At 39.0% G+C, this 15936-nt stretch overlaps 1 protein-coding gene across 8 annotated transcripts in view; it reads right to left on the bottom strand.

The window, feature by feature from the left end:
• Positions 1–14923, bottom strand: part of LOC128148492 (protein zyg-11 homolog B) — a 28978-nt gene extending 14055 nt beyond the window's left edge. For 5 of the 8 annotated variants that reach the window (XR_008237296.1, XR_008237295.1, XM_052802374.1 and 2 more), the window contains exons 1-8: positions 14820–14923; positions 8585–8750; positions 5390–6144; positions 2631–2771; positions 1202–1378; positions 970–1034; positions 233–332; positions 102–152 (exon numbers count right to left, since the gene is read on the bottom strand). Coding sequence is in view for 6 of the 8 variants with exons in the window: in XM_052802374.1 (XP_052658334.1) it covers positions 102–152; positions 233–332; positions 970–1034; positions 1202–1378; positions 2631–2771; positions 5390–6144; positions 8585–8750; positions 14820–14822 (1458 nt within the window). In the remaining 2 variants the exon portion in view is untranslated. Of the gene's footprint in view, positions 1–101; positions 153–232; positions 333–969; positions 1035–1201; positions 1379–2630; positions 2772–5389; positions 6145–8584; positions 8751–13956; positions 13979–14586; positions 14695–14819 lie in introns of those variants that run through there. The other 3 variants (XM_052802375.1, XM_052802379.1, XM_052802378.1) reach the window with 3 other exon arrangements.
• Between the last annotated feature and the right edge of the window lie 1013 nt (positions 14924–15936).

The following is a 15936-nucleotide window of genomic DNA, read 5'->3' as shown; positions in this document are numbered from 1 at the left end:
AATTCTATCTCCTTATGTTTATTTTGTATCTTTAGAATACTGTTAACATGATTAGCTGGAGAGGATGGTATTTTTGACTGTCAGGGAAGTATGTGACTTACCCTAACAATGAAGAGTTCTGCGCCAAGTTGAGCTGTTTGCTCTGTTGAAAGCTGTAAACAAACAAAACTGTATCAACAATTTTTTAGACTTCAGAAATATTATCCTATCATCTCAAAGGTAAATTTCATACCTTTGCAGCAAGAATGGAAATTATGGCTACAGCCATCCTTTGCATGTTTTGATCTTCATGATTACACAGCCACTGCATAACAAGTTTGGCTGCTTCAAACCTGGAAGTTAAAAATAAATTTAATTTTCAGAAGTCTCATAAGTCTTAGTAAAAGAAAGATGTACACAGACAACACATCAGATAGAAATGCACGCAAGACAAAAGTAACTGGAAGAAGTATGCCTCATACCAAAAAAAAGCAGAAATGCACGGTGAAATTACAGGTATTGCATGAGCCTCAGTCAGCTTTGAGTTGTTTGCTTAGGGTCTCTTACTTCTAATTATATATCTAAGTGCACAGGAATTGCTTCCAAAGAAGGAAGAAAAATTTGGCACAATCTTCTGAAACATCAGACCAACGCAATTCAAAGCATTTGGGCAAAACATTTAAGTAAAAAAATCTCTGCAAAAAACAATCCCATAGTTTCCGAGAGAAATCCTGACTTCTGTTACGTGCAATTAGTGATAACCCATCCAAGTGAAGTAAAAAATACCTGTATACCAAAGGATTTTTTTCAGACCTACATTCAATTGTGAATTACAGGCCCAAAATAATTATAGGGCAGACAAATTCAGCACACTGAATTGATTTAAACTGAGCAAAACTGAGACCAGAAACAAACCTTCTGAAGGAACAGACAACAAAGAAAAGTATTCTGCAATGCTACAACTCATGTTAACTGACATATAAAACTTGCCTGTTAAATGGAACATCCTGAAGGATTCTGTCACTGCATAGTGAAAGAAGACAATTCTTTTGCAGCTATGAGAATGAAAAAGAATTACTTCATCAGACATACATGTTTCAGAATACTTTTTTACTATGAATTATTAAACATATTTCCATGAGGTCATGAGATGTGGAGAAACCTTTTGTAAGACTCACAAGATAGGGAATCCTACAGAAAATAAAGGAATTTTGTCTTTTACCTGTTGATGATTTGGGAAGTGTTCCATGGCCTTCAGGAGCAAGTGAGTGACATCAGCCAGAAGTCGCACAGGCATGCCTGCTGCTAAATCTTGCTTGGTTAGGTTAAAGACACACGCGCTTGCTGCCAACTGCACAGGCAAGTTCAGGGGGTGATTTCTCATTCCAATAACCACAAGCTGAAATGCAAGAGTTTTGCCCACATTAGTTACTTAAACATTTGCACACATACCCCAAGAGCAATCCACTGTTGCTTGAGGCCACAACAATGACTCACAGCACCCAATTTCTGCCTCCCTTCTACTTAAGTGAAACATCCATCTGGTGTGATTTTAATTCTCAGGAGGAACATTTTCTTCTGCTCAGTGATTCAAAGCTGACAACTTCCATTTTTCCAAGTCCTTTTGCACTGGTTGCAGCAGCCTCTCAAAGGAGAAGCTGCATGGAATGCAAGAGATGCTTAGAAAGATCCAGGGTTTGCTTTACACACTGGGATAAAAATCACCAAACCCTTTCAGAGATGAATGAGGTAGGACAGAGTTTCTGCAGTTTAATGGTAATAATGTAGTGGCTTCTTGTTTGGTGACTAGCCATTACAGATCACATCCTAAGCTGCTAGGTCAGGATATATTTTTCACAGCTTCTTCCTGAATTATGTTTTTGGCTACGTATGTTGATTGTGATCTCACCTAAGAAAATATTTTTCTTGTTGCCTATTGATTGCCAAAGTCTTTTTGATGTTGAAGCCAACAAAATCAAGATCACTTGTTCAACGTCAAAGAGGACAGGAAAAACAAAAAACATCTGTGCTACTGATGCCTCTTTTTATGATCACAGTAAAAATTAAACCATCTCTGCCATTCTAGACGTGGAAAGCCAACGCCCGGAATGGATTTCTAAGGAAGTTTCTAGGATTCTCGAAGTTAGAGACCAATATAGAACACTAATGATATTTATTCACTTGCTGTCATACTGGAAGGTGACAGTGGAGAGAAATATCACTGAATGCCTTCGTTATTATTACTGTTTGGTAAGCATCAGCAGAAAGCACCGTTGTACCTGGGGAATAAGACTAGACAGACCTTTGATTTGACCCAGTACAGGTATGTTCTAATGGCAGAATTCGGCATCTGAAGAAAGCTTCATACCATATTCAAAATTACATGAAAGAATTAATGTAGATGCTACTAAATTTAGATAGATACTAAACATTAGTCCAGATCAATTTTACCTAATGTAAAACGCTACAGGGCATCTTCTACATCACTATTGTTTAAAGAGTTGTTAATTCTTATCCAACATTACAATTTTAATCTTAAAAACCACAACGAAAAAATGTACAAGCTTATAAAATAATTTACACCAGGGTTTGGGGGATGGGCTCAGTTTAAGGAATAATGCATGACAATCATCAAAACTATATTATTTTACCTTTAAAATTTCAGGCTTTGTTTTTTCCATTACATGTGTCAGGCTGAATAAATGAAAAAGTGCTTCCCTCACAAAGAAGGCCCGTTCACTGTAACGCTTCAGTGCTTCAGAAATCTGAGTTTCATTTGCTTCTCCTGACACCTATGCACAGAGAAATAATCTTTAGTTCAAGATGTCATCATTTTACTTTAAAAATTTTGTTCTTAAAAAGTGCAAAGCTGCAATTTCAAAGGTGGTGACATTTTCAGCCAAATCCTTCAGTAAGCAAATGGTTACTTTATCTGGCCATATTAATCCAGAACTACACAATCTTCAAACATTCCTCACAAAGAAGAATCCACATTATAAGCCAAAATTAGGCTTCAGCCATATCTTTAAGCAGAACTGTATGAAACCACTAAGTAAAAGTAGCACTTCATAACTAACAAAAGCTGCTTATGATGCACCAAATGCCTAAAAGCACTATTTGTAAATGAATGCTCTGGCAAATGCAGCTGATAAACTGATGAAAATGGTATTTTGGCTGTAATTTTTTGGCTCTGGGTTCTAGCTCTGGCAATAAAAAAAGACTTCAGTTCTTTGTCTACACCAAGTTTCATATAAGCTGTATCTGTAGCAATAGCTTTCCAGCACGTTATTAAAGAACTAACTCATGCTCTCTGCAAAAGAAGTAATTCTTAAAACCAGACTTTAAATACATGTGAAAACTAAACAATGAGCTAACTTAGGTGAAGACTGCATTAGAAGCTACGAGCTGTTGACTAATACGAGCTTAAGTTCAGAATATTAAATCAGCAACTACCTGCAACTTTTTCCACTTCCCAATCTGCTATATTTTCTATTTAACTATATTTTATCTACTTTACAACTGTTAGTTGTGTAACTGTAGATGGTTTGTTCCTCAGTCCTACTATTTAATGAATCGTTGCTGCAATCATTGTTTTCTAAAATTCTTAGGGAAGCATGCAGAACTTGTTCTACTTAATGTGTCACATATGTTCATAGATTGAAGTGTCACATTCTGTGCATCCTGTACTGTATAGAGCCAAATTTTTCGAAACTTGCTAGATCAGGAATCTATTACAGCCTTGAGATAACCGATGCCGTCTTGGATTTTGTTTTATATTCTCTATTGATTAGAACAGGGCAATTTTATTTACTGACATGTTTTGCAGCCAATTATACACTATATGAAGAACTTCCACTTGGCTTTATGTTCTCAACTATAATGTCTGCCTAGTGTTCAATCTTTCAAGAATTTTCTATAATCAAATTTCACAGGACTGCTGTAAAGACAGTAATATTTTACTTCTGCTGTCTCCATGAGTGCTGTCCTGTTTATTCTTTAGCAGTATCTAGACTAAGCAGCTGAATATTTCAGTATAGACACGAAAGAATTTAGGTTACACAAAAAAAAAGGGGGGGGGGATCGCTGCCTACAGTCTCTTCTTGACAACAATGCCTTAAAAAAAAAAAAAAAAGAAAGATAGAAATGCAAACTGCTTTTTGCTAACTACACTGCTACAAGTCCATCATGATTTTCACATTACTAGAACCTTCTTCCTTCCTGCCTTTTCATAGCACAGTCACTTGTATGAAGCATGTATTCTAAATAGTAAGGATTATATTGAATTATTTTACACCAAACATGAGGTATAATTTCCTGATGCCGTACATCATCACACCAAACAGGAACTTGCTTTCTCCAGCAATGCATTTCAACATTCATACACATCATTATCAGCTGACTTGGCCATCAACAACTGTCAAAAGTTCCAGGGGAAAAAAAAAAATTATAAGATTGTGTAGCTGTGTTACCTCAATTACTTGTAGCAACAGCATTCTGAATTTTGAAATTGAAGTGCAAAACTCAACTTGCACAGGAGACAGACTAAACTATGGACACATTATGCAAACTCTTCCTCATTCCCTCTGCAGTTTCCATTATCCTCATGGCAAGAAGATGACAAGACTCAGAGTCAAAGATGATATACCACTGACACTGACATGTCTAAAACATCTCTTTTTCTTCTTTAATTCTGACCCCTTCATAGCAGGGACAGGATAGGCTCATTCTCCAGTAAGTGCATGCATATTCTACAGAACAGGGCACAACATCTTGTTGCCTGGCACTAAAAGATAAATAAATGCACTTCAGCAAACATCATCTCATCCCAAGTGGCTAAGTAATTTAGGATTTGTTCAAGAAAAGGAAGTTTCTCATCCTAAGTAATTGCTTCTTATGTGTTCACCACCAAAAGACCTTTCAAGGTGGGTAGAAATATTCTAACAGGAAATAGAAGTGGTGATGGAGTACAACAGCAGCTCAGTTATTAAGTTTTATTGTATCTGCTGTGTTAATCATGAACTGCTCAAAGGTTATGCAAATTGTACCTCCACCTCTTACACATTGCTGCCTTATGCTAGATACTGTGCTGGAATCCAGAGAATATTATTCCAGTAAATCACTTCAGACTAGACAAAGTTCAGCTCTCTTAGATCTGATCTTATCAGGATCTAAGGCTCACTGAAAAGGCACAGAAAATAGATGCTTCTTACAATAGTATTATGTAAATTTAGCAGCTTCTGTGCCAGAATTAAGTAGGAATTTGACATAAAGTCAGTAATTACAATTAACAGTTAAAAAAAATGAACCTACAGCCTCCTTCTGAAACACCCACATACATCTGTTACAAATGATTAGTTCTATTTTTCCTGCACATTGTAATTTTTCAGTAAAATTAATTCCCCCACTTAACCTTTAGGTTTCCTTCTCCTGTTAGGAATTCTGAGTAGCCGGCGTCAGTAGCTAGCAGTCCTACAAACTGCATTGTGGGCCGTTGCTGAATAAACGCTTCTACAGCTTTATCTGTAACATGTTTTCTTCCAGAAATGTCCAAAGACACAAGGTTAGGCAAGATATCCTTCTGTTCCAGTAAACGAAGCGCTATGTCTGATGTGAACTGTTTGTCATCTGAAATATCAAGGTGATTCAGGTACTTTAGTTCTCTAATAACATCCAGAATCTGGGTTGTGGTCATTTTCAAGCATTTCAGGTGGTGCATGGTCAAAGACTTGAGTCGGTCTTTGCAGGTGAGGAGTGCTGTTATGTCAGTGACAGAGGTGTTTGATATATCTAGACTTTCTAATCTAGGAAGTGAAGCAACATCTGCCAAGTCCTCATTGTAGAACAGAACATTGGTAATACTCAATGCACGAAGCCCAGACAACTGACTGAAGCACCTCTCATATGGGTCTTCCAGAGAAAGAGTTAGTGAGTTCAGCACAAGGCATTGTAGATTTTGTTGGATCCATTTATTGCTGCCAAGTCCACTTATAATGTCTGTGATTGTTATATCTGCGTTCACCCCAGTAGCATCAAGTTCTACCAGCTTGTGATGGCAGAATGCTTTCCGGAAAGCCACAGCAGAGATTTTTGCTTTCCGGATACAAGCTCGTTTCAAACGCATCTGGTTGCCTCGGAAGATGCCCACAGTTCCATCATTCAGAAGCCCTGTTGGAAAACAGCATTAGTGTTTGGATCCAGTGTTATAGAACATTACTTTTATTTTAAGAACCCAAAGGGTACAAAGTGTTAACAAAGAAAATTAATTGCAAAGTAGTTTGTCTTAGATCATTATGCCACTGATCCCAAAATTTTATATTTGAGATTCCACTTTTAAGATTACAATCTCACTTTTGGAAAATTCCAGGTTTAAGAATAGGAGAGAGAAATTAAGATGTAGCATATACATTTTACCTGTTTGGTTCAGAACATGGAACATGCAATAAATAAAATGTGGATATGATTCAAAAACATTCAGACTGCTGCCTGCATTTTCTGGATTTTCTCACTGAACTGGTTAGAAATGTGCTAAAAACAGAATTTCAAAACTTCTGAAAGTTATTCTTCCCTGGTCACAGTTCTCTTAACCTCAAGATAGTACCAGCAATCAATGACCAGTTCTCATCTTGCTTTAACTCAGTAGAACAATTTAGCATTTGACTGAATTAGTAAGTATGATCAATACGCTAAACGAAGCTAGTTAAGTTCTTCTATATATCCCTCATGAAGAAGGTAGGAGTGTTGCTCAGAAACAAGCCTAACGTGAGAAAGAAACCTAAAAGGTGATTCAAAGAGGAGAAAGAGGAGGACAAGGAAAGGGTAGGAAGGAGAGAAAGACAGCCACGAAAAAAGGAAATGCAACAATCTTGTTTGAGATTATTATCTTGTTGCTCTGTAGCAAGATGACTGCATAAGTATTCTTTTCTTGCAGCATACTGGCAACATCCTAATTGAAATAATACATTCAGTTCCCTGCACAGGATTATCCAAAATGCACTGAAAACACCAAGATTTCTTATTTGTATCTTACCAACAGAAGGATTACTGCTATCTAGAAAGCCATCTGAGAAGGGTATGGTTGTACAAGCATGCACACAAAAGGAGTAGGAAGAACATGTCCTTCTAGTTTCACTCTAGAAGGTTATAAATGTCAACACTCCTGTTTTTTATCTCCTATCTTCAATTATACTGAACAGAAAAGAAACTGAAAATAGAATATATTTGAATAAAAACATCATTGCCACTTCAGTTTGGATTTAAGTCAAAAGCTAGTAATTGCCTCTGTGACAAAGTCAAATTAATATTAAGATTTGCAGACCTTTCTAAAGAGCAAACGGTTTAGGCATTTCTGACCAAGTAGTTGGGGCATTGCTCTTTCGCAGAGATAGCAAAAATATGGGGTGAAACATTTGGTACCCAGCAGAAAAATTAAATGTGATAAATAATTATAATTTTGTTAAAGTATTGCTAAATTAATTGAGATCGAGTTAGGCTCTCTCACTGGCCTACCTTAGCCACACCCTGTTTATATTTTTTATCACTTTTTTTCATCCTGCACTCTGACACAGTGTTTGTGATGTTTTGGTGTCTGGAACTGCCTTCATCACTACTGGCACAGATAATAAGTTTCTGCTAATTCAGCTTCCTTGAATCTGATTTCTTGGGACTATTCTAAATAATTAACCTTCAGAAAGTAATGTATGTTGAAAATGAAAAGGTTTTTTTGAGTTTGTGGTTTTTTTAGGACCAATCCTTCTGTTATATCTGACTAGAACAACTTGAGAAAACTAGAACACCCATATTTGCACAATAAGAGCCAAATCTGCACCTATAGGATAGGGCACTTGGTCCGTTTACAATAATTTTTCTAATGTCACATTTCATCTCTTAATAAGAGTCTCCAGGATCTCCAGGAATGGTCTCCTGCCTCTTCTCTAGGATCTATACACTCACTCTTTTCAAGCTGTTACTGACACATTTTCCTTTGTCATGCTTAAAGGAAGCAAACGAGGGCAGCCCTGTCCTCAAAGATGTGCTGACAGAGAATATGATAGGCCAGTACCTAAAATGTAAGAACACCACAAGATGGTTTTCACAGATTTTTATACTACTCCTGAAACTGACTGCTTTCGAGCAAATAATTCCACTTCAACAAAAGTGCTAAAAGAGATGAGAAACTATTTTAATGAAAATCACAAGATTATTTCCTGGTTTAATCACAAGAACACACAATAAAGAAAATTCAGTTAATTGCTCTGGAAGAGATACTGGAATATTTGAGTGCTGCTAGAAGTAGTAGAATCAAATAAATCTTTTTCTTTTTTTTTTTAAGTGATTGAAAGAAGATCTATTAAAGAACGTTCACTTAAAGGAACATTAAATTAAAATCATAAACCCAAGACAAAGGACCTTCTATTTAGAACTATACGGCAATGCAACATTCAGCTGAAGCTGTGGAAAAGCAAAAATAACAGAAATTCTCTATTAAGAGATTAAGGAATACAGCTTTAACAGCTGCAACAGCAGATTCTACTAGAAAATACCAGAACTGCAGTGTGACATTCCAGTAAAATATTTTCACTGATGACCCACAAATAATTGTTTTTACCATGAAATGCCATTGTCTGCAGCAATCGATCAGCCACTTCTTGAGGAAACATTCCTGGCTCCTGCAAGCATAGCGTTCCATCTTGCCTTTCTGTGCAAAATTTCTCTAGGTTGGCAGTCAGGAAATTCAAACAGATATCAAGTAAAGAATAAGGAGAAGCTTCCTCCTGTCATATGCAAAACACAATGAAACAAAGGAGATTTAGTGAAATCTTTCTCTGTCTATGAATCTTCCATTACTCTATAATGTTGTTTTTAGGCAAACCATTCATTTTTGTTAATCTGATTCTCATTGGAACAGGCAAATATTACAAAAGGAAACACCTCCCTTGGAGCTACACAAGTCAGGTCACACAATAAACAACTGGCCAAACTGATGAGCAGCCTCCTCCCCCAGTCACCCCCAGAACCACATCCAGTCTGGTCTGTTGTGCTGGAGCCCTGCTTGCATTCAGAGGAAGAAAAGTAATTGCTGATAAGATCATTTGAATTTATGAAGTCTACTGGGAATTAATCAATCAATCAAGACAGACTGAAAGAAGATTTTAAATCAAATTTTACTTCTTGATTTAAACTATTTCTTTTAATCTTTCATTTAAGTCAGCCCATATTAGAAGCCTACTACCGAGCTACATTAGAAATGCAGATAAATTTCATATATTGTTAGGAGCAATTTTTGATACTGAAAAGGGCACCTAGAGCTCCAAATCAAAAAAGGAAACTCAGAAAGAACTATTTAATTCCAAATGTTGTGCCGCAATAAAGTAACAACTATTACAGTATTCCCTCTGATTATAGATACTAATTTCCTCCTTTTTACGCTAAGCACCTGGAAATCATCTATAGTAGAACCCTGCATACAAAGGACAAGGCAGAACATAAACTTGAACTTTTCCTTCAGAGTTTGAGATTGTACATTGATATACAAAAATCTCAAAGGTTTTTTTTATTCCATGTCTAATAATAGCCTACTGTTTTCAGTCACACAGATTAATCAACATAAAGAATGACTCGCAGCACTGTGAATCATCCCCAGCACCATACAAAAGAAGGCCGAGTGACTGGTACATACTCCCCCAGACAATTTTGAAAATAACAGCATCAACTGTTGCCAGATCTCATCTGTAGGAAAAATTGTGGCCTGCCTTTTATACTGAAAGTTCTGGATAATTTCACCTTTCTTTCCTAGCTCATTTAACTTCTCTTCTGTTGCCTCATTTGCCTAATATGTTCATCACAGAAGTACAGAAATATATAAAAGGTTATATAGAAGAAATACAAAGAAAATGACAGAAATAAGTCTTCTAAAATAAGTTGCATATATTTGAAGACTGGGAGGTACCACGTTAGGGCAAAGATGGAATGGAGCTTATCTTTAATGAATCATGTATTGACAACAACGAGAGACTGGAGTTTAATAGCTCCTGAAGACTTAAGTACAGGTTTGGCAATAGAAACTCCAAATTATTCAAATACAAGCTCTTTCTGCAGTTTTTGACATGCAACTTCCAACTCCTTTGACTCAATCTTTCTCAGTGTTTAATTTTTATTATTTTTTTTTTAAAGATTGAATATTACATTTTATTACTGAAGAAACAGGAGTCACTTTGTGATGTGACTTGCTCACATTACCAGAAAACAGCAATTTTGGCTGCTTCCAATCTTAAGATGATATGAAAAGGAAGGACAGAATTTGGAACTGTGAACATCTTTTGTTTCTTCATAATGTGCAACAATGCCTGAAGTACTTCTAAAGAGAAAACACAACCAATTATTTTAAAATAGTACATTTTTTAAAGGAAAGGGGAAAATTTTCTTTTTAACCTGAAATTAATACACACACCCAGGACTTATATGACAGCTGCTGATTAAAAAAAACCACCACCAGAATCCTTACTCAAAGGCATATGAAAATTATTCCGACTAAAGCAAAGATGTCCTCATCTCCCATTAGATCTTGGGTTTCTAATTTGATGCTTAAATATGACAAAACCAGAATACTGGCTCTCTTCATTCTTTCTGGCACTATTCCATAATTTCTGCCAAAAAAGCTAAAACACTTTTATAGATCAGTGAGCAAACTCCAATGAGAATTTTTAGCCTTGCAGATAGGCCACTAGCATATGACTCAGAAAACTATTTTTTCAACCAGTACCTCTAACTGGCCAATCTGTAATTTGGAGATATTGTTTTAACTTTCATATAAAGTAATCACTTTAGAAGTCCATACAGGACATCTCCATACAATAAAGGAACAAAATCCACAAACATGGCTCAATTACACTTGCAAACAACACAGTATCATTTTTATTAACTCCACTTATACCAGTTATAGGAGACATTTATAATGTTTCTTCAACTTGTTGCCAAAAGGCTGAAGAAACACACCTAACGAAGGCTCCTGAGGTAACCTGGGCAGATAGGCGAAACATATTTATCTGTATCTAATAAAGTCCCTTGACAAACATCATAAAAACAATTTCCTAGACTGTCTGCTACTGAAATAGAACAGCTTGAATGCAATCTGTAAACCTTTTATGTGAGCTAGCCGCATTCCGTTCTTCAACTTCTCTTTACTTAAAGATAATATTGCCCAGTTAAAGACCTCATAGTAAAAGTGTTCTGTAGTATTTAAGCTCTTAGAAGGTTAGGATTTAAGTGGTTCCCTTCTCTAGCTATGCTTTTGAATGTCAACTTGAAAACAAACCTGGCATTTGTTTTCAGCTCATTTCACTTTCTGGTTCTGATACTCTAAGGAGATGCTGTAAATGTCTGTCAACCACAGCGCAGGATTTTTTATTATTATTATTATTATTAAATAAAGATCATCCAGCAATATTTGAGTTGAACTTTTATTATGTATATTTGACTTTTTCATAGCCATCTTAATTATCTGATACTTCCATGTAACCTCACAGTTTATTTCATTCTATCAAATTAATTCAGTGATCAGAAAATAAATACAAAAATAAATTCCCCAAAACACAGAATTATGCATTATATAATGCAAGTCTGGGCGTCTTCATTAGCTCAAACACATATTATAAGAGTAATGTGACACATCTAAAACCAACTAGCTAATGGAATAGTACAAAGAGTAGAATAATTGCATTTATATGAGCTTTTTAAGGCTTATTTAAATTAATTCTTTAAAAAGATAACTTTATAATTGCTTAATATAAGCAAGGCAAACAAACAAAAAAAAGTGCCGGGGGGGGGGGCGGGAGGGGGGGTAAACTGCATGGCTACTGGCATCTAACAGTAATCCAATACACTAGTGGACTGAAATGCAATACCTACTTCAACATGATGTTACCCAGTTCAGCTTATAGCTCACACACTAGTGCAGTTGGAAAGGTTCTCAAAGAACACTATACTCCACATTTTCTTTTAAAAACTCTTTGGATCAACTTTAAATATTGCTAGAATATATTTAACCTATATTGCAAAATGCAGTTAAAATAAAAAAGAGTTTAAGGGGACATACTAAAGTACCTGGAATAAGTTAGAGAATCCTAAACCCAACATTATGCCTAGATTAACTGGCTGAGTGTGAGTATCAAAACAAAGTCCTGTTCCTTTGGGGAAGCATCACCGTGCAACCACCTGCTTCTACAATAGTAACTAAAAAAGAGACAGGTTTAACTGATGTTTTCCATCGGTAATTGCAATCTAACTTTGCGCAAGAAGTAAATTCCACTGCTGTGTGGGCCACCTTCACTACAGGTATTGTGATCGTACCAACTCCAGCTGGAAAAATTCGCTTCCTTCTGGCTTTGTGTCTCAGTCTCGTTAAAAAACAAAACCTTTTTTTCCATAGGTAGTTTTTTGGGGTCCCCCCTCAATAAACCAGTATAAAACATGGGAAGACAAATACCAATTTCAGCTCTAACAGAACCACTTCTTTGATGTATTCCCCAATTTTTATAGCCGATTGCAGACTCAGTATGACAAAACCCAAATGTGTAAGGTCTCTGTATGCCTGGCCCATCTGCTTTTTTCTCTCTGAAGTCTGAAAGAAGGAGATGGGGTACAGGGTAAAGGACTTTTCAAATTGTGGCAGTTATTTCTCTCAAAAAGTTAGCACGAAAATAAGACATAATTTAGAGCCTTAGTCTTTGGTGCTGGACATACCATGTTTCTAGCTGTTTTCCACCTCTCCACAGCCCCAAAACTTTACTTACTTAAAATGAACACTCTTAAAACGATCAAGAAAGATCAACTCAAGTAATGGTCATCAAAACTCTTCCGAGCGCCAATAAAGGCAAGGCAGTGAAAAATAAACAGTTCCATGATTTACGTTACGAAGAAAGCTTTATGATTATCCTACTTAAATTAAATGGAATGAAACAGATGTAGGCAATTTATTAACCAGACTCAAGGAAGGATTATGCTCAAAACTCAGATTTAACATTAACTATTCTGGCACCGCAAGTGGGAACATACTGACTAAAGCTGCCAGTGATACAAAGTTGGCAGAGGTCAGGAGAGGTCTAAAATTAAATAGTGCCATATTAAAGCGACATAGTAAGGCCATGTATTTCAAGATTAATAGCAAGAACTTCAGATATGAGTTCATCAATTAGGAATGACTGGAGAGAAGAACCTGAATGGTTTGCTTAACCACAAGAGAACAATGTGAGGCAGCCAAAGAAGGTATCAGGAGAAGCATAAAGCAAAAATAAGGAAGTATTATGTCATTTTCAAGACACTTGGAGATCTCACGGGGCTATTTATGTTAAGAGATACCTGCAACATTTCAGTTGGAACATAACAGCTACTAGAATGCTCAGGGAAAAAAAAGCATGTTGGGAGTAGGAAACAAAACCAGCTTTTCTTACACTAGCAGATCAAAAGGTGAGAGATATGAACGCTGCCTATAGATACAGCACAGTGAATAAAAACTACAGAAGGAAAAAAAGCTATTAAGGTGAAGCACTGTGCCAGCACAGCAACAAAGGTGCATTAAAATGCCGTGAAATAGAATTTTTGCCATAAATTTAGATGTCAGTACATAGCTCCAAAACATCAAACAATGAAGTTCTACCCTAGTCCACTGAATAGAAGAGCAGGTGCAAAAGGTACCTACTTTTAAAAGAAAGATAAAAAACTTTATTAGGGTATTAAATGAAATTAGGCTTTTAATAACAAGGGAAGAGACTAGATAACCCAGGAAGCTCCTGCTAGTCCTTTAAAAGCAAATATGCACACTCATCTCTCGAACACAGGAGTGATCAAAACAGCACCCATATGTTCTGCTCTGAGGCCTGTCTTCAACAGAGAAAGGCTATTTCTCCACCGCCAGTTTTGGCCAGCTCCGTGCTGTTAAGAGCACTCTACTACACATTACACAGATCAGCAAGGCCCACGTACCGTGCATACCACAAAACCCGTGCTTTCGGTGGCACGGCTTTTTCCAGACAGCCCCTGGACAAAGCAAGCCCCAGTGGGAAAAGTGCTGTTTGAGGGATGGACTGCACCCAGGCTGGGCAGGGGAGAGGCAGGAGCTGGACGAGGCAGAGACGGCTGCCCCGTCCTTCACGCCAGCCGGCTGAGGAGCTCTGCCCGCCGGGCTGCCCCCCGCAGCCGCTGCTCCTCGGCCCCACAAGGTGCTGTGAGAGGAGCTGCACAGCGGCAGCGAGGCCGGGCCGGCCATCCCCCTCGCGGCGCTGTGGCGATGCCGGGTCGCACCGGGCCGGGCTGCCGCTGCCCCTTCACATCGCGCCGGGCTTGAACCATCCCCTCCGCCGGCTCTCGGTCGCCCTTTTATGTAGTCGGTAGGACGGCAGCCGCAGAGGTTACACAACAGCGAGGGGAACGAGGGCTGCCGGCCCGGCTCGGGGGTACGTGTGGGGTGCCGGCGGGGGAAGGAGCGGCCGCGGACCCCCGCCGCCGGCTCGCTCCCGCCTCTGCCCCTCAGCGGCAGCGGAGAGGCGGGGGGGGGGGGGGGAAGAGGCGCGCGCCCAGGGCCCGCCTCGCGCCCGCTCCGGCCAACGGCCTCACCTGCCCGGGCGCGCGGCAGCCCCCTACCCGCCTCACAGAGCGGGGCTCGCGGCGCCGCCATAACGGCCCTTGCCCCCCGGTGGGCGGCGGCGGTTCACCTCAGCTCCCCTCCGCCGGGCTCTGTCACCCTGGGGCGGGGGGGGCAGCCTGCCCGCCCCCACCGGCGCGACGGCGACCCCCACCCATCCCCTCAGCGGCTCCTCGGCCCGGCGCTGCCCGCCGCGCTCACTCACCATCGCGGCGCTGGGTGCCGGAGGCGAGCGCCCAGCCAGCCGGGTCCCGGAGCTTGGCTCCCTTTTTTTTTTTCCTTTTTTTTTTTTTTCTTTTTTTTCCTTCCACCCCCCTTTTTTTTACCCCCCCCCGACCTGGAAGTGAATCTGCCTCAGCCGGCCGGGCAGCAGCGCCGAGCCCGCCTCCCTTAAAGGGGCAGCGCCAGGCACACACTGCCGGCTCTCCGGGTGGGTGGGAACCTTAAAATCCAGGTTTAAGGATGAAAAGCGTGAAGCGTCAGGAGAAGGGTCTATTACTCAGCAACGGGCATTGGTGTCGCGCGTGACGGTGGGTGCGAGAACTTCCCTGACGCCCATTTGCTTTCATTTCGGAGCAAGGATGAAGGAACACCGAAGTGCTGGTGAGTCTGTCCACGCAGAGGATGCTGAGGACTGAAGCAGTTCCTTGTCTTTGGATAACCTCTCACAACCAGGAATTCAACGTCAGCTTTATAATTGCTGCTCACAGATCAACGTCTGTTATTTAAATGTTTCCTGCCCAAACCAGTTTATTCCGGTAATATGAATAACAATCTGCTGCAGTACAATAGGTTTCGCCACCTGCTTCGGAGTTAGAGAGAAGCTTTGCCATAAGCTTTTACACAAAATAATTTCAGATACAGTAGTAGTGATGAAAACCTGTCTCCTGACAAATGCATACTATAATATATTGTTGGTAGAAAGAATAATTATTTTTTGTTTCAGGACGCAGAGAGTGATACAATTTCCCTATCCAAGTAAAATGAAATTACAATGAGTTTACTGTTAAACCTTTTAAAGAATTGCTGATTCTACGTACAGCAGCTTTGAGTACTAGTTGTTTGCAAACCAGCAAAACACATAAACACTAAGGAACAATTGCTAAAATCATTTATGTTTCTGTCATTACAAGATGACAAAATATTCTACAGGTATGATCAAACACAATTTTGCCTGTTTAGGGACTACATAACAAAGGTCAGTTATAGTCCCAATTCTTTAGATGAGGATGTTGACATAGAGAAAATAAATTACATGCTCAGGATCCGACAACAACAGAATCAAAAGTCCTTGAGTTCTGAATTTAACCACTTAAAAATCT

The sequence above is a fragment of the Harpia harpyja genome, chromosome 11 (assembly GCF_026419915.1).
Source record: "Harpia harpyja isolate bHarHar1 chromosome 11, bHarHar1 primary haplotype, whole genome shotgun sequence".
NCBI lineage: Eukaryota > Metazoa > Chordata > Aves > Accipitriformes > Accipitridae > Harpia > Harpia harpyja.
The sequence above is the reverse complement of the archived record's forward strand: the minus strand, read 5'-3'. Positions and strand labels throughout refer to the sequence as shown.